Here is a 22,957-nt window from a genome sequence, read left to right on the forward strand (position 1 = left end):
AGAATAATACAACAAACACCCATCTACTGATCACCTAAGCTTACCAGTTGTTAACAGTTGCTTCACTTGCTTTATTTTTCTCTCCGTGTAGGTAGTCAACTTCTTTTCCTTCTGTAACCATTTGAATTAGTTGTCAACACCATGACATATCACCCCTAAATATTGCAACATATGTTTTTTAATAAAAAGGACATTATCTTATATAACCACAAGACAGTGATCATACTTAAGAAATTTAATGTTGATACAATCCTGTTATCTAATATACATTCGATAGTCAAGTGTCCCTAGTCCTTCCAATAACGTCCTTTATAGCTTATTTTTTTTTCAATCCAATTTCCAATCTATGATCACACATTGCATTTAGTTATGTTGTCTCTCTAGTCTTCTTTGATCTGAAACTGTTCCTAAGCCTCTCCTGAGAAGAGGACTCTTAGAAGAGAATCCAGGTAGAAATCCAGCATGGAACAGAGGAAAATATCCAGGATTTTGTCCCAGCTCACCCTTACTAATGTCCACAACAGGAAGTAAACAGGGAAAGTCAATAACTGTAATTCTGTGGGTGGTATGACTGCTGGGGCGGATTGTTTGAGGCTTTCCTTTTAGACTAGGGATATCAGCATCTAAAAATATTTTCTGATTAGGGACAGGTTATACTCTAGCTTCTCAACTGTCTTCCCCCCTCCCCTGTTCTTCTACTTTAAACTGTTCTAATAGACTCTTTTTTTTTAATTTTTTTTTTTTTTAGAGATGAGGTCTCGCTATGTTGCCCAGGCAGGACTCAAACTCCTGAGCTCAAGCGATCCTCCCAGCTCAGCCTCCTGAGTAGCTGGGACTACAGGCGGGTACCACCATGCCCGGCTTATTGACTCTTTGTTTTGTATGTCAGAGCAGATTTAGCTCAAGAACCTGCAGTATGTTTTACTGAGCAGAGAACTTCATCTCTTGGCTTTGCTAATGTTTGTTTGTCTTACGGTTTTTTTTTGTTGTTGGTGGTGGTGGTTTTCCTTGGTTTTGTTTTTTGAGTTAACATCCATAACTTTTGATACATATAATATAATCACTTGAGTTGCCCTGGGCAATGACTTAACCTGCCCAGGGTCCAGTGTCTTCTTGTGGGAAAGGGATGCTTGATAAGACACTCTTCGAGGTTCATTGCATTTTATTATGATGATAGTTATTCTATGATCTAAAAGTTTGAGATTGAATTTTTCTTTTCCTTTTTCAGATTGAATTTTCTGGGAGGTGGAGGGAAGCTTTTCATTTTGTGTTTTTTTAAATGTCACTTTTATACAGATCAAGGGTAACCAAGTTCTCTTTTAATGAACAGAAGAGTGATATATTTTTCTTAAATCCTTTTCTAACCAGTATTTTGGGTTTGTGCTGTACCGGACAACACTTCCTCAAGACTGCAGCAGCCCAACACCTCTCTCTTCGTCCCGCAATGGAGTCCATGATCGGGCCTATGTCTCTGTGGATGGGGTAAGAGTCTTCTCTGAATTGTATGCATTTCTGCCCCAAGGAGGAATGAGTAGTCTGCACTTGGTAGCTTGGCATTTGAGGCCTTTGCTCACCTCTTCAACCTCAGGGTCCGCCTCTCTTCTTGATGTCCCTGAGCTGTGCCCCTCACTTGCTGTGTGGCTCAGGAATGCGCCACCTGCCTGGAATACACCCAGGAATACACCCCCATCTTAACCCTGAGGGCTGTGCTTGAGGCCCCACCCTCTCAGAAGCCAAGACCATCCTTCTCTGACCGACCACAGCATGTTCCCAGGCATTCTTCACTCCCTAAGCTAAGAACATTTCCCGTTCAGTTTTGTACATGCCACTAATCAAAGTGGATTGAACTTTGTGCCTTTTTCACGCATGAGAAATTATATTCTGAAAGATTGCTTATGACAATTATTACTAAAATGCACAAAGAACTTTGTTTCATAACAAAATACAGATACATTTTAGGATTTCCACTCCTCTCAGTGAAACAGTCATAGGAAAGAACACATTAAAAGATTTTCTGAACGAAGAAAATTTGTTTAGAAAATCTGAGATTCAAATATTTCTATTCTCTTGTTATCGGCAGCTTTCATTTCAGTGGGAGCAAGTTTCTAAGACATTAAGACATGATACTGGTGGTGATTGTTCATTGGCTTCCAATTTAGGAGTTGTCTTAGTGAATTACGGTTAGTGTAACATCAATCTTAGAAATCTAACCTTTTAAAAAATTAGGAATATTGGCTGGGTGTGGTGGCTCATGCCTGTAATCCTAGCACTCTGGGAGGCTGAGGCAGGAGGATCGCTCGAGATCAGGAGTTCGAGACCAGCCTGAGAAAGAGCAAGACCCCGTCTCTACTAAAAATAGAAAAAATTAGCTAGGTGTGGTGGCGCCTGCTTGTATCCCCAGCTACTCGGGAGGCTGAGGCAGGAGGATCACTTGAGCCCAGGAGTTTGAGGTTGCTGTGAGCTAGGCTGAAGCCACGACACTCTAGCCTGGGCAACAGAGCAAGACTCTGTCTCAAAAAAAAAAAAAAAAAAAAAATTAGGACTATGTTGCTGATAAAATACCTGCTATTGCTCCTCATTCTGTTATATAATTTTCATGGTTAATGCATCATGTCAAGTATTTTTGAGGTGAGAATACTCCACCTACCTCTCTGATTTTATCTCGTTTATCTGATTTTGTCTCACCTCTCCATGTTGTTTAGAAGCTATTTTTTTATGACTGACTTGTGCTGTGAGAACACAGTGCAATTCGTTTACTGGGAATCCTCCCCTGGAATTTTCCTCCACCTTTTTCCATTAAAGATAGATGCACAGTTCCTTCTGAACCACAGTTCTATGTAAAAAGAAAAAAAAAAAAGATGGACAGTAAAACATTTCAGGGCAAAGGAAACCAGCCTAGACCTTCCCATGCTCTGAGCTGTGTCTGACAAGTTTTCTAGTTAGGAAGCAGCGGCTGGGGGGAACCTGGCCAGTGACTTGGGCTAAGGAGCCATCAAAGGATTCCTCACCAAGTCTGACATGTCAAGGCAGGGACAGGAGCGCTGAAAGAACAGCATGCTGCCTTTTTCCCCTACTGATCTTCTTGCTATCAATTTTCTTCTCATTTGGCCTTGAACCCACAGGTTCCCCAGGGAATCCTTGAGCGAAATGGGGTGAACACTCTGAACATAATGGGGAAGGCTGGGGCCACTCTGGACCTTCTGGTGGAGAACATGGGACGTGTGAACTATGGCAGATTTATCAACGATTCTAAGGTAGGAGGGGCTGCACTGTTAGGACTGGGGTTCAAGGGCTGGCAAGACTATGCCTACGCAGTCTGGGGAAGTTTTCGTATATCTATTTACAAACCCTCACACATACATTCTTTCCTTCCACCCCATTAACATAGAAGCAGTTTTTAAGTTATTTTTTCTATTTGGGGTATGCAACTTAATATTTTGGTATACTTATACATTGTGAAATGATCAACACAATCAAGCCAGTTAGCATCAGAGAGGCCATTTGTAAAAGCACACAAAAGGTTTGAAGAGCGAACCTATGTGATTTGTCTTGCAACCTAGAAGTTCAGTTATTTTGAAGAGCTGTTTTCCTCCCCAGGTGATGAGAAAGTTAAGCTTTGCAACACAGAACCTTTCCCTTGTGTTTGAGTTTGCTCATCCTGTGGAAAGAAACGGAAGGAGGAAGCCACTCCACAGTGCTCTTCCTCTGCTTAAAAATCCCACCCGGTCTCTGAAGGCACTCTTGCCAACAAAGCCAGCTTAATATTCGGGCTTCCCTGTGCTGCGGGTTTGGACGGTCAGTCTATAACGAACTCTTGAATTGTAGAAAGCCTTTTCCCTTAGTACAGCGCCTCTCACCTCTGTTGGTTACCCTTTGCCCAGGTGTCTAGTCCAAACATGTTTTTCTAACAAATATTTTTAGAGCATTATTCACCAGACGTGTTAAGCTCACACTCTGTGCTAGATGCTCTACAAGGTGCTCCAGGGAAAGCCAAGATGCTGAGATACAGGCTCCCCCCAGGGCAGCTCACCGTCTTCCCGAGGACAGAAGACCTCATCAAGGGAACTATGGCACCACCCAGTCTAGGGCAGGACAGGTGTCTGCGGCTACCTCCTGACCCTCTTGGTGGCAGCTCAGAGGCAAGGCAGTTACACACAGGGAACAGCCTCTGCCTCCAGTGTAAATGTCTCTCTCATAAGCCCCTGTGCTCAGCCTGTACTGAGTGGCCTTCCCGCCTGGCACTCACAGGCGCGCTGACCCGTGGAGTGACTAGGACTCAATTGTGTAGTCTCTGGGTCCCCAGTGCCCGGCAAAGAGCCTGACACACGGCTGCCTAGTTAATGTTTATCGAATCACTAAATGGGAGGTTGAGACTTGGTACCCAGCCAGGTCCCGCTAGGAGTGGAGAAGTTCCCCACGTACAAGCCAGGACGGGGAAGTTAGATGAGCCGTGAGCGTAGGCTGCCAGGCTGTGGCCGCTGCCATGGACACTCCAGCCCCGGCTCCTGTGGAACAAAGAGAGCAACTTCCCAGTACAAGTCTAAGGTTTGCCATCACCGTCATTACCCTTCATATCCTTTTACAGATACCAGAGTTTCTCACTGATGTTAGCTCATTTGGTGCTCACAGCAGGTGAGTGGGCTCAGGTCGATCGTCCCCGTGAGGACGGCTGAGGTGCTCCAGGTCAGGGCTCGCTCCTGGCTGTATCCATCCCCCCTCCTGCCCCCTACGGTGGGGTGAATATCCCACTCACTCGTCCCATTCCTCAGCTTCCATCTTTTCTTCCATTCTAGCAACGGCTCTGCAGCAAACGCTGACGCCTGGGGGATTTGAGGTCAGACGCTGTGGCGGCTCAGCCCCCTTTCTGTAGAAGCAGAAACTCTGATCCTTTTATGGAGACATCCTGACCTCCAACGGAGACAGAAAGCTGTAGTTTAGGAAATATATCTCTTCCCAAGGATTTGTGATTCCACGTCAAGCGAGACCCGTGTTACTTTGATGTACACGTAGTTTGAGTCTCGTTTCCTGTTGGTGTTTTGTATCCCAGTTTGCTTTTCTCAGGAGTTGAGAGCTGGGATGGAGAGACAAGAGAAGCCTTTTTCCTTCCCTCCGCAGCTCATTGTGCCGTTTCTCCTTTTCAGGGCTTGATTTCTAACCTGACCCTCAACTCCAGTATCCTCACGGGCTGGGCCATCTTCCCGCTGGACACCGAGGATGCAGTGCACAGCCGCCTGGGGGACTGGGGTGGCCAGGACGGCAGCTTCGATGGTAAAGCCCACGGCTCATCTAACTACACGCTCCCAGCCTTCTATGTGGGGAACTTCTCCATTTTCAGTGGGATCCCAGATTTGCCTCAGGACACCTTTATCCAGTTTCCTGGATGGACCAAGGTACGTGACTTCATGGGAAAGGTTTGAATTGAGGCGTCAAACATCTGGTTGTTAGTGTCTGAGAAAGAATCAAAAAGAGCTGTTAAAGTCAGGCGTGGTGGCTCATGCCTGTAGTCACAGCTACTTGGGAGGCTGAGGCAGGAGGATCACTTCAGTCCAGGAGTTGGAGTTTGCAGTGAGCTATGATGCCACCACTGCACTCTAGCCCAGGTGACAAAAAACAAAACCCTGTCTCAAAAAAAAGAACAAAAGCCTTCTTAATATTTTCCCAAGGTCACACAGATATCAAGTTGTATAGCTCAGATGAACCTACACTGTCTGATTTCAAACCTCATACTCCTAATTCTTCATCATCTCTCACTGGGCTCAGTTGAAACACAAACCAGTGGCTCACATCTGTAATCCCATAATCCTATCACTTTGGGAGGCCAAGGTGAGAGGATCCCTTGAGGCCAGGAGTTCGAGACCAGCCCAAGCAAGAGCAAGACCCCGTCTCTACAAAATATAGAAAAATTACCTGGGTATGGTGTTGTGCATCTGTGGTCCCAGCTACTCAGGAGGCTGAGGTAGAAGAATCGCTTGAGCTCAGGAGTTCAAGGCTGCAGGGAGCTATGATGATGCCACTGCACTGTAGCTCAGGTGGCAGAACAAGGCCTGTCTCTAAATAAATAAATGAAAATAAATGCTCTTTAGAAGAGATTATTAAGAAAATGAAAATCCAAGCCACAGAGAGGGAGAAAATAAGTTTCAAGACATATATCCAGTAAAAGACTTGTATCTAGAATATGTAAAGGATTCTTACAACTCAATAATGTACAAACAACCCAATCCAAAAATGGGCAAAGGACTTGAATAGGCATTTTGCCAAAGAAAGTATACAAATCGCTAATAAGTATGTGAAAAGATGCTCAATGCTCAACATAATTAATCTTTATGGAAATGCAAGTCAAAACCACAATGAAATACTACTTCACACCCACTAGAATGGCTATAATGAGAAGTGGGACAATGACAAATTTCGGCAAGGATATGGAGCAAAGGGAATCCTCCTGCCTTGCTGGTGGGAATGCAAAAGATGATACCAACATTTTGGAACATAGTTTGGCAGTTTCATTAAGGGTTAAATATAGAATTACCATAGGACCCAGCAATTCTACTCCTAGGTATATACCCACGAGAAAGGAGAACATATGTTCACAGAAAAACTTATATTCAAGTATGCAGTATTATTTATAGCAGTATTATATATAGTGATATTATTCATAATAACCACAACTGGAAATAAGCCAAATGTCCATCAAGTGATGAATGGGTAAAAGGTGGCATATCCATGAATGGAATGCTATTTATCAGTGAAAAGGAACAGAGTGCTAACAACTCCCACAACACACATGCATCTGAGAAGCATTATGCCGAGTACAAGCAGCCCAATGTAAAAGGCCACATATTGTAACTCCATTTATATGAAATACTTAGAAAAGGCAAATCTATAAAAACAGAAAGCTTAATGCTTGCCTAGGGCTGAGAGTGGGAATGGAGAGTGGCTGTCAACGGGTATGGGGTTTCTCTGGGGGCTGTTTGTGTATCTTGGCAAACATACCTCTGGGATTTCCAGCTTTAATATCCTCTCTGGCCACATGTTCCTACCCCTCAACTGTCATGCCTAACAAGCGTGCTCTTAGATCTTATTAATGACCTGAAACTCTCCACTTTTAAGCCTTCAGTTTCTCCTGTGTCCAGCCTAGTGGTCACCACTGTCCTTTTTTAAGAGGCATCAATCCACTTCCCCCCTTGTCCTTCCACTGCCTCCCTTGCTCATCTTCCATTCTGAAGGGGTCCACCATGGGCCCTCTGCTGGTTCACCAGTAACTGAGCTGGGCTGGAGACCTGTCCACTGCACTGCCCACGGCCCTGATCCCCCCCTGCCTCCCACCTCCAGAAGCCCTCGGGCTTGTGCGGCACTCCTTGGTCTCTCTCTGCTGCCCTCCCCCATTGGCCTTCCCAGCCTTCACCACCCTCCTGAAGACCTCTTCTCCCTCCTCACCCCGTCCACTGAGGACCTCAGCCTCCTACTGCTCTCAGGTGCAGCTCCTCTGTTCCCTCAGCTTCCTGTCAGACTTATCTCTCTGCCTCACCCTCACTTCCTGCCCAGTGGCCTAGTCTAGGAGGACCTCTGAGCTCCAAATCCCCTCCCCACCTTCTTTCTCCGGGCCAAGATCCTATTCTCGTATTTCTTCCACCTGCATTTTATCAGCTTTTCTATCTATCAGCTCCCATTTTGCAGCCAAATAGTGATTCACTGGGGGCTCTAGGACCTAAAAGCAAAGTAAATCCCTCCCTGGACTTTCTCCCTTTAGCTAGCAAACATGTTCCCTTGCCCTCTCTTGTTCTCCCCTTCTTCTGTAGTAGAAGCAAAGGTGCAGAAACGGCAAAGCACTGGACATTTTGGAGGTCAGAGGCAGTTTACCTCGGCCAGGTTGTAAAGGTGTCACATCCAGGAGTTACTGACCCAGGTGTTCTGCTGGACTCTTTATAGACACTATCTCCGTAATCATCAGAAGAGGCACATATGATAGGATGTCATGTCATTATCTCCAGTTTGCAAATGAGCAGCTGAGGTTTAGAGAGCTAAGTAATTTGTATGAAGTATAGAAGTACACGGTGGAACAGGTAGCTGAGCCCCAAGTGTATCTTAAAGGCCCATGGAAAAGGCAGGCAGCATTGTATGGGCCCTCGAAGGCCGGTGAGGAGCCTGTGCTGATTACCTAGGCAGGGGCTCTACCTCCTTGGTCAGTCTGATGAACACTCTGCATCTTCATGTTTGAAAAGTACATAGACACACAATATTTGTAAATGTGTCAGAGGGTTCAAACCCCCCAAAACTCTATCTAAACCACATGTTCACTCAAAAACTTGTACACAAATGTTCATAGCAGCATTATTCATAATTGCCAGAAGGTAGAAAAAAACCAAATGTCCATCACCTGATGAATGGAAAAACAAAATATGCTACTTCCATACAATGGCATATTATTTGGCAATAAAAAGAAATGAGGGGCCAGGCGTAGTGGCTCACGCCTGTAATCCTAGCACTCTGGAAGGCCGAGGCGGGTGGATCGCTTGAGGTCAGGAGTTCGAGACCAGCCTGAGCAAGAGCGAGACTCTGTCTCTACTAAAAATAGAAAGAAATTATCTGGCCAACTAAAAATATATATAGAAAAAATTAGCCGGACATGGTGGCACATGTCTGTAGTCCCAGCTACTCGGGAGACTGAGGCAGAAGGATCCCTTGAGCCCAGGAGTTTGAGGTTGCTGTGAGCTAGGCTGACACCATGGCACTCACTCTAGCCCAGGCAACAGAGCAAGACTCTGTCTCAAAAAAAAAAAAAAAGAAAGAAAGAAATGAGGTACTTACACACGCTACAGCATGAAAGAACCTCGAAAACATGATGCCAAGTGAAAGAAGCCAGTCACAAAAGACCATGTATTGTGTGATTCCATTTATATGAAATGTCCAGAATAGGCAATTCCATACCGACAGGAAGATTAGTGGTTGCCTAGAGCAGAGAAAGGGGAGTGTTGCGGGAGATGGAGTGGAAGGGTACAGAGTCTCTTTTTGGGATGATGAAAATATTCTAAAATTCACTGTAGTGGTTGCACAGCTCTGTCGTAGACTAAGAACTGCTGAATTGTATGGTATATGAATTACATCTCAAAGCTTCACACACACAAAAAAGGCCCATCCAAGAGATTTGTGGACACTGGGTTGAGCAGGTCTGAAGGACAGGATACACGTGCACTGCATGTAAAACAGAACGGATGTGGTTTCTGTAGTTTTCTGGTGCATGGTTGTCCCTGCTGCCAAGGACAGTCCTGGGACAGCTCCGGGGGTCCTGAATGATCAGCTAACTCAAAACAGATCCTACGCCCTCATGGGATGCCGAGTTCTGACATTTGGGAGAATGAGCACGTTAGCAGGTGGTTGTGGTAGCGGAGTGGGGACCAGATGATGCCCGAAGCCTCAGCCGTGTCCAAGGCTGCGCCTCCAGGCACACTAACCCCTCCACCCTCATCCTTGGGGAGGCCCCTGCAAGGCCCCCGGCCCAGGCCTCTGGGCTTTTGCTATTCATTTGCCATAAAGAAACTGCCGTGATTTAGAGAGTGGTCACTGATAAGGGTGATTCATGAGATAAAAAAAATCACTCGATTACTCTGGCTTTACTTTGGTCGGATGTGGCTTTCTGGTTAATGCCCAGCGAGAATGAACGTCAACTGGGATTTCAGCGAGAAGGGGTCAGGCATGTTTTACTCCGTCCAAGAGACGCACAGCAGTGCTTTGCCTGTGCCGCACTCTCGTCTGACTACAAACTCCCTTAGATAGGAGGTGCCCTCCTCCAGTGCTTCCCGTGACGTGTCACAGATGCCATTCCTGAGCCACTGTGTTCTGCCCGTGCAGTGACGTTTGCGCTGCGTATCTCTCAGATGGATGTGGTTAAGCCTCCTATCAATTTCCTACGCTGCTTCCTGCATGCGTTAGTCTCTCTCTGTGGGTTTGGGTGCCTTTCAGAGCACGGTGGCGAGAGAGATATAGGATAATGTCCACCTTTCCTCAACCACAATTATGCTTTGAAGAGCTAAGAATCAAAATAGAATACTGACTAAAAGGAATTTTACTTTGTAAAGGCAAATGATCCCACCTTCAAGATGTAAAAAAAATCACAAAGAACCATAATAAAGGGCTGAAAAATTTCCTTCTTTTAACTGTTCTTGCTCTTGCTTTCGAATGTTTCTTTGCCTTCTTAAGTAGAGTATATGGGGCTTTTTAAACCTTGTCAGTGTTAATCGTTTGTTCTCAATCCATTTGGGGAGATGGAGGTGTGGACGGACTCTGGGAGGACCACGAGGGTATCTGGAAGAGAGGTGCGAATCCTGGAGTTGGGCCATGGAGAGAGGAGCTTGTAAGCACCTAGGATTGCTGGGAAAAGTCTGATCTTCCCTGATGGAGTAGAACATCATGTGCAAAGGGACTGACGTTTCAGGTGTATGATATAATAAGAAACATATTGGGTCTTTTTCCTGGTTTTAGACTCCTAGAACCCTTGGAATTTCCTGAGTGGTAGGAGTGTCTTTTGTTATAAATTCATGATATGCCCCTTTCAGTCCTCATACCTGTAATCCCAGTGCTTTGGAAGGCTGAAGGGGGAAGGATTGCTTGAGGCCAGGAGTTCAAGAGACCAGTCTGGGCAACATAGTGAGACCCTCGTCTCTACAAAAAATTTTAAAAATTAGCCGGATGTAGTGACGTGTGCCTGTAGTCCCAGCTACTCGGGAGGCTGAGGCAGGAGGAATGCTTAAGCTCAAGCATTAGAGATTGCAGTGAGAGTGATCGTGCCACTGCACTCCAGCCTGGGCGACAGAGTGAGACCCCGTCTCAGAAAAAAAAAAAAGCCCTTTTCAATCACACATGAGTTTATGCTAATGCGGTGACTTATGGTGGAGCCCCTAGATAGCTTTAGAGTAGGGAATTTTCACCAGAAAGACCAAGTGATTAGAGGGTTGGAACTTTTAGTTCCACCCACTAACCTGGCGGAAGAGAAGAGCTGGAGACTGAGTTCTGTAAAAAATCTTGGACAAGAATCAGAGAGCGTCTGGGTTGGTGAACACATGGAGGTGCTGGGAAGGTGGTTTGCCTGGAGAGGGCACAGAAGCTCGATGGCACCCCGTCCCCAAATACCTTGCCCTAAGCATCTCTTCCCAATTTGTGTCTTTTATAATAATAAATAAGTAAAGCATTTTCCTGAGTTCTGTGAGTCATAGCAAATTATCAAACCTGAGGAAGGGATTATGGGGAACCTCCGATTTGTAGCTGGTTGGTCCGAAGTACAGGTGGCCTGAAACTTGCAAATGGCATCTGAAGTGGGCGTGGTCTTGTGGGACTCAGCCCTTTAATTTGTGGAATGTGACACAACTGACTCCAGGTAGTTAGTGTCAGAATTGAATTTAATTGTTAGATACCCAGCTGCTGTCTAGAGAATTGGCTGGTGTCAGAGAAAACACCCCAGAAAGGGTGAGGAGGGGAATGACAGAAAATGCAGTTGGAGAGGTGGTTTTGTGGCCTCATCTACCAAGGATTTTGGATGTTATCTTGAGAACTTTGTAGAATGAGGGGGAAGTTTTACGTAGTGACATGATACAATCAGATATGGCAGCAGTGTGTGGAACGTACCAGGGAGGGGAAGTGCTTGATGACGGCCTGTTGAGTATGTGGGCACTAGAGAGAAGGACACTGCTAGTGGGGAAGACACCATACTTTCAGACAGCGGTGACAATTAGGAAGAAAGGAAATGGGATAATGTGATATAAAGTAAGTTGTGGGGGTAAAGATGTTGCTACTTTATGTGGTGTATTAGATACCTATCTCTGTGTAACAAAGTACCCTAAAACTTATAGCTTAAAACAGCAATAAACATTTATTATTCTCATAGTTTCTGTGGATCAGGAATTTGGGACTGGTTTGGCTGGGCGATTCTGGATCAAGGTCTTTCATGAGTTTGCAGTCAAGCTGCTGGCCAGGGCTCCATCATCTGAAGGCTCGAATGGGGCTGGAAGATCCACTTCCAAGGTGGCTCCTCGCATGGCTGGTGAGACGGGGCTGCCGTTGGCAGAAGGCCCCAATTCTTTCCACATGAGCCTCCCCACAGGCTGCTTCCATGTCCTCATGACATGGCAGCTGGCTTTCTCCAGAGGGAGCGATCCAGGAAAGAGAAAGTCAGGCAGAAACTATCGTTTTTTATAGCCTCATCTTGGAAGTCACATGGTATCACTTCTGTCACATTCTCTTGGTTAAAAGAGAGTCATTAAGTCTAGTTCCTGTTCTTGGTGTGGAAATTAGTTTCTGCCTATTGTGGAATTTGTGGGCATATTTCAGAACTACCAAACACAGGGTGGTCAAGGGATGCCTCAGGAAGAGGTGGAGTAAGACCTGAAGGATGAGACTGAGTCACCCATGTGAAGAGCTGGAGGAAGAACATTCCAGAATCAAGGAACAACGGGTGCAAAGGCCCAGAGCAAGAAAGATCTGGGGAACGAGAGGAAAGTGGGGGAGATGAAGAGATGGGGGAGGCACAACATCAGGGGGCAGTAATGAGGACTTTGGCTTCTCTTGGATGTTGAGCACAGAGTGAAAAAACTGATTGACATTTAAAAGATCACTTCGCAGTGGGGAATGGATTATAGTACAGCAAGATTGGAAGCTGGGATTCCTGGTGGGAAGCTATTGTAGTCATCCTGCAAGAAATTATGGAGCTGGGTGTTGACTGATGGAAAAAATTGCAAGATTTGTAAAGAAGAGAGAAGGCAAGATTTGCTGAAGGATCAGGTGTGGACTCCAGAGTTTTTGACCTAAGTAACTAGAGGGATAGGGTTAGGGTTAGGGTTTCTGGCTGGGGAATACTGGAGGAAAGCAGGTGGCAGGGGGCAGAAGCTCTGTTTGGGGCATGTTGGGTCTCAAGTACTTACTAATCATCACAGAGGAGCTATCTTCTCTTGGCCATCAAATAGGTGACCATAAAGTGTGGAAACAGCAAAAAAAAAAACACAACAAAATTGCATTCAGTTCAATGAGATAATGTCATCTGTTTCCAGACTCTATAGCCATCCTATAGAAGACCTGTTAGTCTTGAGTCCAGACATTAGTCTGTACAAATTGGGAGGCGAATTACAATGCAAGTTAAAGATACATGTTCAGTGCTTGTCATGGGAATGCAGAGTGAGGTCCAGTGCTGTTAGGGAAAGGACCCAACTAGTGAGACTAACTCCTGAAGGGAGGGCCATGGGTAGGAACGACTCTCCTGCTCCCCTCACTCTCCTGAAGCTGTTCTTGCCAAGGCCACCAGCAGTGACATGGTGGTGTGTTCCCTGGGCATTCCTCGGGCACCATCTTACTTGACCTCTTGGCAATATCTGACACAGATAACCACTGCTTCCTTGCCACACTCTCCTCCTGACTTGCATGACCAAACTCCCCCTGGTTTTCCTTTTCCTTCTTTGTTCCTTCTCAGGCTTCTCTTTCAGTTTCTGTTTTGCAGCCCTCAGGACTTTGTCCTGGGCCCTCTTCTTGCGATTTTGGGGGATGTCGTGCTCACGGATGTGCTGGGCATGCCCAGATTTCCATTTCCCGCTCAGCTCCCACGAGGCTCCAGAGCACCCGTGTGACTGCCAGTGTGGGCCTGCCCCAGGGGTCTCATTAGGCACCGCTGACCTGGTAGATGTAAAACAAAGCTCTTCCTCCCTGTTCCCCCGAAAGCTGCTCTTCTGCCGGAGAAGTGGTCCAAGGAGGAAGGATGAAGCTGGGCCTTGAGTGTAGCAGTAGGAACGTGGGGAAGACCCGGCTGTGGAAAATACTAATACTCGCAGCCACGTTTGAGAGCTTATCTTGGGCCAGTAACTGTGCTGAGTGCTCACGATGCCTTCTCGCTCAGCCACCCACAGCAGTCCTGAGAGAGGCACAGACATGGCTCTGTGGAGAGGGGCCCTGCCAGAACTGGGTGGTTGATTAGTGAAAGAGGAACTGATTAGAAGATGACACTACTGTTTTTAAGTTGAGTTTGTAAACATCACTTTCCTGAAAAGCCGCATGCTAAGGCACCTTGCGGCCATAGAGGTGCATATCGGTTAGCCTATGCTGCAGAACAAGCCACCCAAAACGTGGTGGTTTAAAAACAATTTATTTAGCTCATGATTTTGAATATTGGCAGAGTAGATGGTTCTTCTACTTGTTTCAGCTGGGCATGACCACCTGGGGGCAATGGGGGCAACGAGGAAGATGGGTCACATCTCTGTCATCATCCAGCAAGCTCGTTCACATGGCGACTGGCGGGGTTCAAAGAAAGAATGGAAATGTGCCGGCTTCTTAAGGCCCAACTCAGAACTCACGTGTCCCTGCTTCCACGTTCTTTGTCTACAAGTCACTAGACAGGCCAGATTGAAGGCATGGAGAAACAGATTCTACCTCTTTTTTTTTTTTTGAGACAGAGTCTCACTCTGTTGCCCAGGCTAGAGTGCCATGGCATCAGCCTAGCTCACAGCAACCTCAAACTCCTGGTCTTAAGCAATCCTTCTGCTTCAGCCTCCCAAGTAGCTGGGATTACAGGCATGCACCACCATGCCCAGCTAATTTTTTCTATATTTTTAGTTGTCTGGTTAATTTCTTTCTATTTTTTTAGTAGAGACGGGGGTCTCGCTCTTGCTCAGGCTGGTCTCGAACTCCTGACCTCGAGCGATCCTCCCGCCTCGGCCTCCCAGAGTGCTAGGATTACAGGTGTGAGCCACTGCGCCCGGCCGATTCTACCTCTTGATAGAGGGGGCTGCAAAGAATTGTGGCCATTTTTCCAGTGTGCCATGGGATCTACTTGTTTGACCCTACTTTGGTTCTAAATTTTAAACTTTTTGTAATTATGCTTACCTCCTACAAGAGCTGCTATTTCCATCTAATTCACTGCTTCTAGTCACAAATCCTGTGAACTTGGAAACTAGATAAGCAGAATTCTGTTAACAATTAATTTATTAATTGTTAATAATATTAATTTCACAACAAAACTTGTTAGAATTGTGTGTAAATGGGTAAATAGGCTATGAATGAAGGAGAGTCTCCTACAATTTTTAGTTCATGGGCTTTATAATGAATATTATGTGGCTGCCTGGTGGTAAGCTTTGCCTACCAGTTCATAGCTTGTTCCAAATAGGTGAGGGGGCTTGATGACCGCTGTTACATTAAAATGGTCAAGCTCTTTTGCGGCCGTCACTGAAGCGGCAGTGGCCACATGAAGTTCAACCCCTTTGTGACTTCAGACCAAAGCAAGAACGCAAAAGGCATTTCAGTGCACCTTCCCACATTCACCACATTCACAGGAAGATTATGTCTTCCCCTCTTTCCAAAGTGCTGAGACAGAAGTACAATGTTCCATCCATGCCCATCCAAAAGGATGATGAAGTTCAGGTGGTTTGGGAACACTGTAAGGGTCAGCAAATTGGCGAAGTCGTCCAGGTTTACAGGAAGAAGTACCTCATCTACACTGAATGAAGGACAGCAGGAAGAGGCCAATGGCACAGCTGTCCACTTGGGCATTCACCCCAGCAAGGTGGTTATGACTAGGCTTAAACTGGACAAAGACTGCAGGAAGGTCCTTGAACGGAGAGTCAAATCTCACCAAGCAGGAAAGAGAAAGGGCAGGTACAAGGAAGAAACAATTGAGAAGATGCAGGAATAAAATAATCTTATATACCACTTTTATTAAAAACTGCTGAAAGGAAAAAAAACATGAAAATGGTCAAGTGATGATGGAACTGTTGGGAATTGAGAAGGAAAAGGGATTTTTATTTAGGATTTGATGAGATGTGATTCATCTTTGATGATATTATTTTATGCATTTGATGGCTTCAATCCTCTTTGAGTCTGTCCTAAAATACAGAGAAGCCATAAAGTTATTATGTTTAACTTTGTTAGTCTAAGACCACGGAGGAAGCAAAGGAGTGCGATTTGCATCAGTGGCAGAGCCCTTTGGGATCCCGAAGGAAGGGGAGACGTCGTTTCTCCTGTGTGCTTCAGCGAGGTTTATTTAACATCTTATCTCTAAACAAGCCCTCTCACTCTTTTACATTTTGTTTTGTTTTGTTTTTAGTTCTCCTCTTTCTGTTTTCTTTTTCCCAAGTTAGCACCACAGTAATTCATGAGTGATGTGTGGTGGGAGCCTTAACCTTGGGAGCTGGATTTTGTCTTACGCACTTTAAGGCCTGCAAGTGTCTACAGGTCTTCTCTCAGGGTGACAAAGTCAACATTCAGCCTGGGCTTGTTGTTGTTTTTAAAGGAACTCCTGAAAAATTTTGAAAAATTTTAAACTATGACTTAAAACAGTATTGAAACTTTTGTTTTAAATTCTTATGAGAAGATTATAATCATCCAAATAATTTAAAGCAGACAGACAGACACACAAATCTGTCTCATCAATAAAGAAGTAGGTCGGGCATTTCTGCAAACCTCACACTTATTAAAACTAGTGTTATCGCCTGGATGGTAATAGCAGAGGGTTGGGAGTCTGCCAGGGGTCAAGTCATGGTCAGAGAAAGTCAGGCTTTGTCATGGGATTATTTTAGCTGGGACTGCCCCGGGAAGCCCCAGAAACCACTAGAGTTCGCTCTATCAATGCTTGATCCCATTGGGGCTCAGTTCATCAAGAGTGTATTTTGCTGGGCACAGTGGCTCACACCTGTAATGCTAGCACTCTGGGAGGCCAAGGCAGGAGGATTGCTGAGGCCAGGAGTTCGAGACCAGCCTGAGCAAGAGGGAGACCCCGTCTCTACAAACAATAGAAAAATTAGCTGGGCATGATGGCGCACACCTGTAGTCCTAGCTACTTGGGAGGCTGAGGTGGGAGGATCATTTGAGGCCAGGAGTTCAAGACCAGCCTGGGCAACATAGTGAGAACCCATCTCTTAAAATGAAGAAAAAGGAAAGAAGGAAGAGTAGTGGAGAGCAGAGAGAGCAAAGGGAAGCATGGCAGAGACAGGGTAGAGAGGAGGAAGGCCTGGGCCGTGGCCAGGGGAAGGAGGTTAGAAGCAGGAATGTTGAAAATCATGAGATTGTCACTTTTGCTGCTATGCAGCCTGGGTTCTAGAGTTAATAGGGGAAGTCTAGGCCGGGTGCGGTGGCTCACACCTATAATCCTAGCACTCTGGGAGGCTGAGGTGGGAGGATCCCTTGAGCTCAGGAGTTCAAGACCAGGTGAAACCCCATCTCTACAAAAAATAGAAAAATTAGCCAGGTGTGGTGGCACTTGCCTGTAGTCCCAGCTGCTTGGGAGGCTGAGACAGGAGGATCACTGCAGCCCAGGAGTTCAAGGTTGCAGTGAGCTGTGATGACTCCACTGCATTCTACCTGGGGCGACCATGAGACTCTATCTCAAAAAAAAAAAAAAAAAAGTAGAGGAAATCTGGAGACCTGTGAGGAGGCTGCAGCAGTCTGAGACAGCTCTGATTATGACTTTCTTTGGAAGCCAGGCTGTGAGGATGAAGTGTCGAGGTTGTGGTCTGAAGATGGCATCACAGGCACGGCACCATACCTCTGCTCTGCAGCCCAATGTGATAGCTATTAGTTACACGTGGCTATTTACATTTAAATTTAAATCAGTTAAAAGTGAAAATTCAGTTCCTCCTTCACATGTGTTTTTTGTAGCTACTCTCTATGCTATTACAAAAGTTGGGCATGTGCCTACCCCGTGAGGTAGCAATTCCATTTCTAGCATTCTACTCCTATAAGAAAGATGTACATGTGTGTTCCTAATGGCATGAACAAGAATATTCATATCAGCAGTGCTATTTTTATTTTTGTTTAAATTTTTTTAAAGCTGGGGAAATGATAAAGGGTATTCAATTTCTTGTTTTTTCTTAAGACAGAGTCTCACTCTGTCACCCTAAGTAGAGTGCAGTGGTGTCACCACAGCTCACCACAACCTCAAATTCCTAGGCTCAAGCAATCCTCCTACCTCAGCCTCCCACGTAGCTAGGACTACAGACATGCACAATGCCCAGCTAATTTTCCTATTTTTAGTAGAGACAGGGTCTCACTCTTGCTCAGGCTGGTCTCGAACTCTTGAGATCAAGTGATCTTCCTGCCTCGGCCTCCCAGAGTGCTAGGATTACAGGCGTGAGCCACAGCGCCCTGCCAGCAGTGCTATTTTCAATAGCCAAAAGCTGGAAACAACCCAAATGCCTGTTTCCAGTAGTAAAAGAAGTAAATAAACAATGGCATATTCATACCATTGAGTACCATATACAGCAGGTAAAATCAACAAAGGACTGTTCTATGTCATGAGCTAGATATTAAAAACTTTATGATATATGATTACATTTATATATTTCAAAATTAGACAAAATGAATCTATGGCAAGCAAAATCAGAACAGTGGACATTGTTGGAGAGGAGGTGAAAGATGGTGACTTCACAGGGGCAAGAGAGGTATTTATGGGGCAGCTATGGTATTATTTCTTGATCAGAGTGCTGTTTATACAAGAGTGTTATTAATTTCTTTGAAAAAATTAATCAAATATTGCAATAACAGACTACATTTTTCTGTATGCCTGTTACGCTCCAGGGTGCCTTAAAAATTTGCCTTAAAAATGATAACACCAAGCTGTATATGGCAGCACGTGCCTGAGCTACTCAGGAGCCCAAGGTGGGAGAATCCCTTGAGCCCAAGAGTTCGAGACCAGCCTGGGCAACGTAATGAGACTCCATCCCTTATAAAAGAAATCTCAAAAAGAAAAAAAACCTTCTAGAATCTCATGAAATTAAAAACAAATGTACAATAAAGAACCAATAAAATCAAAAGTTAGTTCTAGCAAAAAATTAATAAGCCTGGGCAAAACTGATTGAGGAGGGAAAAAGATGGCAAAGCTCATCAGTATAAAGGATGAAAAACAAGGAGACATTACTAGAGACCTAAGAGGATATTGTGAATAATTTCATGCCAAAAACTCAAGTGAAATGGGAAAATTCCCATAACTAACAAAACTGACACAAGAAGAAGATGGAAAAATTGAAACAGCCTTGTATCTATTAAAGGAATTGAATCTAAGAATCAAAAAACAAGACCAAAAAACCTTCCCATTCTCATACAGGAAACCCGAGGCATGGGTAGTTTCAAATTTTAATTCTACCATATATGCAAGGAAAAAAATAAAATCAGACCTCTTCATTTTTTATTTGAAATTTCTTGCCGCTTCTGGGTTAAGGTTTGATGGCTCCAGAAACCCTAGCGTGATCTGCAGGTGTACTTGAAGGAGGCAGTAACTCCTTCGCCCATCACCACCCTGAGCAGTCACGGGCCCTGCGGTGTCCTAGGCCCTGTGCAGGCTGGTGCGGGACAGGAGACACGCACCGTCCCTGCCTGTTGAGAGAGTGTAGATCACGGGGGAGGTGGACACATCGCTGTCCACCCAGCAGCTGGGGGAAGGGGACGTAGGTAGGGTCTGGATAAGCAGGAAGCGTAGGTGAGTAAGAAAGACCTGGGTAAGGTCTGTACCGTGGGGTTCTGTCAGTCACGGTTCAGTCTGGGAAGTGCAGCCACTCTGCGTATTCGCCACCAGGAACTGGACCTCACACATGTGCGGGAGGAGCTGGGAAAGCCAAGGCCAAAAGCAGGGAGTGGAGAATCAGAGGCGGAAACACTACGCAGCCCTCCTGGAGCACCGGCACGAGTAGTCCCGGGAATCTGAGAAGCAGGTCGGGGTCCCCAGCCCTGGGGAACCCGCAGAGGTCTTTGGGAGCTGCTGCCTCTGCACGGCCAGCATTTGGGAGGACGAGCTGGGCTGGAACTTGCCGGGACCCTCGGCTCTGTCCGTCCCTGTGTCTAACCAGCAGTGGACCCTCCCAGAGCAATGGCTGCTGCTTCCCGTTCACCTTCCCGGTCTCAAGCCAGCTCCTCTTTTGACAGCCCTGACCCAGAGCCACGTGGCGCAGGGGATGCAGGGAGTCAGTTCCCAGCTGACTCACCAGGTTGACATGCACAGTGTAGCACAGGGATGTAAGGGACAGTCTCTTGGAACTCTAGGTGTGAGAAGGGACAAAACCTCAACTTTGTTCACCTGCTATTTGGTCAGGAGTTGGCTTGGCCTCTGTCAGGAACGTGACACAAAGCCTCTGCAGTGTGTGCCATCCCTCGGGTGCTGCTCACAGAGCCCTGTCACTAACCCACCTTTGAAGCCATCTTCTCCCTTGACCACAAAAGTAAAGTGCTACTGTTCTCTAATACTGCAAAAACAAGACACCCGCAGATTTTAAACTGATAAAAACCTGGTAAAGCTGTCATTGTATATACCTTTCAGGATAGATCGAGATAACGTATCCCATGGTAAAAACAAGAGTAAAACAGTTCTGAGAACTGTGACACTGCCTTCCTTTTTCTAAATGACTTCATCCAACAGACAGGTGGTTTTTAATCACGGACCCCCTTTTGTGGGCATCTGAACACCAAGCTCTTTTCATTGCAGTAGTATAGGGAGTGCTGCCACTTACGGAGCCCTTCCTGAGTGCCAGCCACTTGACATGCACTGCCTCCTTCTGTTGTCATTGTCCCCAATTGCTGGTATGAAAAATTGAGTTGAGACCTGCCCAAGGTCAGACAGCTGGTAAGTGGCAGGACTAAGATATTTTCCAGGTAGGAAATTCAGAAGGAGCTAGGAAAAGGGGGCACTTGGAAGCTGAAAAATACCCAAAGGTAAGCGAGTGAGTAGCTCTGGGGTGAGCACCTGCGGCCGTGTCGCGGAGCATGGTGGGGTCAGGGCTCGGCAGGTAACAGCCATGGCTGGGCCTCCTCCAGGCTGGCTCCCAGTAGATTTGGGCCACTCCCTTCTGCCATTCTTTCCCCAGTTCCTTCCCTTCTTCCTTCCTTTGTCTCTCAGATTTCTTCTATCTTGTATGCATGTGTGATCTCCCCTCCTTCATTTTCTCTCTTTGTATGTAACAGAACGTTCCATCTATTCAGCCAAGTGTTGATCCTATCTTTTGAGCAAATCCTAGCACGTGCAGGGAGGCTGTGCAGACACACCTGAGCATGGTCTCTATTTTTCAGGAGTTTCTCCTCCACCTTGTGTCATAGGAAGCCACTTCCCCTACTCACAGAAAGTGTTTTTGCAGCATGTGGGGTCACCTCTGTTCCTTAATCAAGCGTGCAGTCCACACCCTCCCTCCAAGGGTGCCTGAGAGAATCCTTGAAGCACGGTGGTAATACAGACACTGCCTGGATGGGCCCCTTCCCCTCTCTCAGCCCCCATATCCAGCTCGAGGGGTTGTTTTGGGGTCTGCTCCTGTCTGCTCCCAGGCCACAGGCCTTGGTGTGCTCAGTGCCCTGCGTTCACTGGGCATACGGCGTGGTCAAGACCTGCCTCTAGGCCAGGCACGGTGGCTCACGCCCGTAATCCCAGCACTCTGGGAGGCCGAGGCAGGAGGATTGTGTGAGCTTAGGAGTTTGAGACCAGCCTGAGCAAGAGCGAGACCCTGTCTCTACTAAAAATAGAAAATATTAGCCGGGTTTGGTGGCACCTGCCTGTAGGCCCAGCTACTGGGGAGGCTGAGGCAGGACGATCGCTGGAGCCCAGGAGTTTGAGGTTGCTGTGAGCTAGGCTGACGTCACGGCACTCTCCCAGGGTGATAGAGTGAGACTCTGTCTCAAAAAAGACCTGCCTCTAGGAGGGGAGAACAAAGAAGGAAAACTCCTCTACTGAAGGCAGCACTTCAATTCTGTGTACAGAGAAGGCAGGGAGAGGCTGGCATATGGAGACAGGCAGCACCTGGAACCCAGGACGAGGTTCAGAAACTTGGCAAAACAGCCACATTGTTCTCCAGTTCTGGCAACTGTGGCCACTGAAGCCAGTATTTTCCTGATGCAGGAGTGGGCATTTGGGGCAACTTTTTGTTATTCCTCCACCCACCCTCTGCTTGACTTGGCCGATTATCTCAGCAGGATGCTGGAGCCAAGACTGGCGTGGCCTCCTTCCTAGCCACACCTGCACGGAGGCATTTCCTGCCTGCACCACTGCTGGCCCCTGCGTCAGGGCTGCCGTGTCCTCAGAGCTGTGGGTGCATCTGGGATTGATGGTTTTCTCTCTCTCTCTCTCTCTGTCTCTCCAGGGTCAGGTGTGGATTAATGGCTTTAACCTTGGCCGCTATTGGCCAGCACGGGGCCCCCAGATGACCTTGTTTGTGCCACGACACATCCTGACAACCTCAGCCCCAAATACTGTCATAGTGCTGGAACTGGAACATGCGCCCTGCAGCGACAATGACCCAAAACCGTGTGCTGTGGAGTTTGTGGACAGACCAGTTATCAGTGCAGCTGTGACCTACAATCGTCCTTCCAAGCGTGGTTAGTCAAGACTCATGGCTGGGCCATGTGTGGTGACTGTAGCCAGTGATTTGGGGGGTTCTAGCCCTGCACATACCTCACAGACCCTCCCTGTCATGCCAACATTCACTAGAGAGTTAGATTGGAAAATGAATGTGTTGTGTGTGTTTTTGCCTGAGGTTTCCCTGCAGCCCTGCAATGCCTAATCCCTGTCCTCAAGGGCCACCTTGGGTGTGTCAGGGAGCTGACAGCACAGTAATGCCCAGACGTATCTGCAGAGTTGGAAGCTTTACAGGCGTTCTTGATTTTTTTGTTTGGAAGAATCATGTTGTCTTTTTGTTAAATAAAATTTGTACTGAAATGATGATGTCACTGTTTTTAATGTTGAGCAGGTATTAAATTATATGGTCTGACTTAAATCATAACTAGACTTGAGTGGGCTGAATAAGCCACTTCACTAGCTTGAAATTCAAAGGGGTGGAAAATAGTCTCGGTTTGATCTAGTGGACTGCTATTTTTCTGATCCTTATTTGACTTGCTTTTGAATTTCTGTGATATCTACTAGGTAGCTCATAAATACAGCTAAAAATAATTATGAAAACAACCTAAATGATCCACATTTGCACAGTGTACCTAGTATGGTACATCTGTACAGTAGAATAGCACTTTA

General features: G+C 46.3%; 1 protein-coding gene and 1 pseudogene across 1 annotated transcript in view; both read left to right on the forward strand.

Annotated features, from left to right (window-relative positions):
- GLB1 (galactosidase beta 1) overlaps positions 1 to 22,648 on the forward strand; it is an 85,455-nt gene extending 62,807 nt beyond the window's left edge. The window contains exons 13-16 of the mRNA XM_045537423.1: positions 1,369 to 1,482; positions 3,123 to 3,254; positions 5,142 to 5,390; positions 22,074 to 22,648. Of these exons, the coding sequence (XP_045393379.1) occupies positions 1,369 to 1,482; positions 3,123 to 3,254; positions 5,142 to 5,390; positions 22,074 to 22,313 (735 nt within the window). The 3' untranslated portion in view covers positions 22,314 to 22,648. The remainder of the gene's footprint in view (positions 1 to 1,368; positions 1,483 to 3,122; positions 3,255 to 5,141; positions 5,391 to 22,073) is intronic.
- Positions 14,956 to 16,253, forward strand: LOC123627745 (annotated as a pseudogene).
- Positions 22,649 to 22,957: the final 309 nt, after the last annotated feature.

Source organism: Lemur catta, chromosome 1 (assembly GCF_020740605.2).
Source record: "Lemur catta isolate mLemCat1 chromosome 1, mLemCat1.pri, whole genome shotgun sequence".
NCBI classification, from domain to species: Eukaryota; Metazoa; Chordata; class Mammalia; order Primates; family Lemuridae; genus Lemur; species Lemur catta.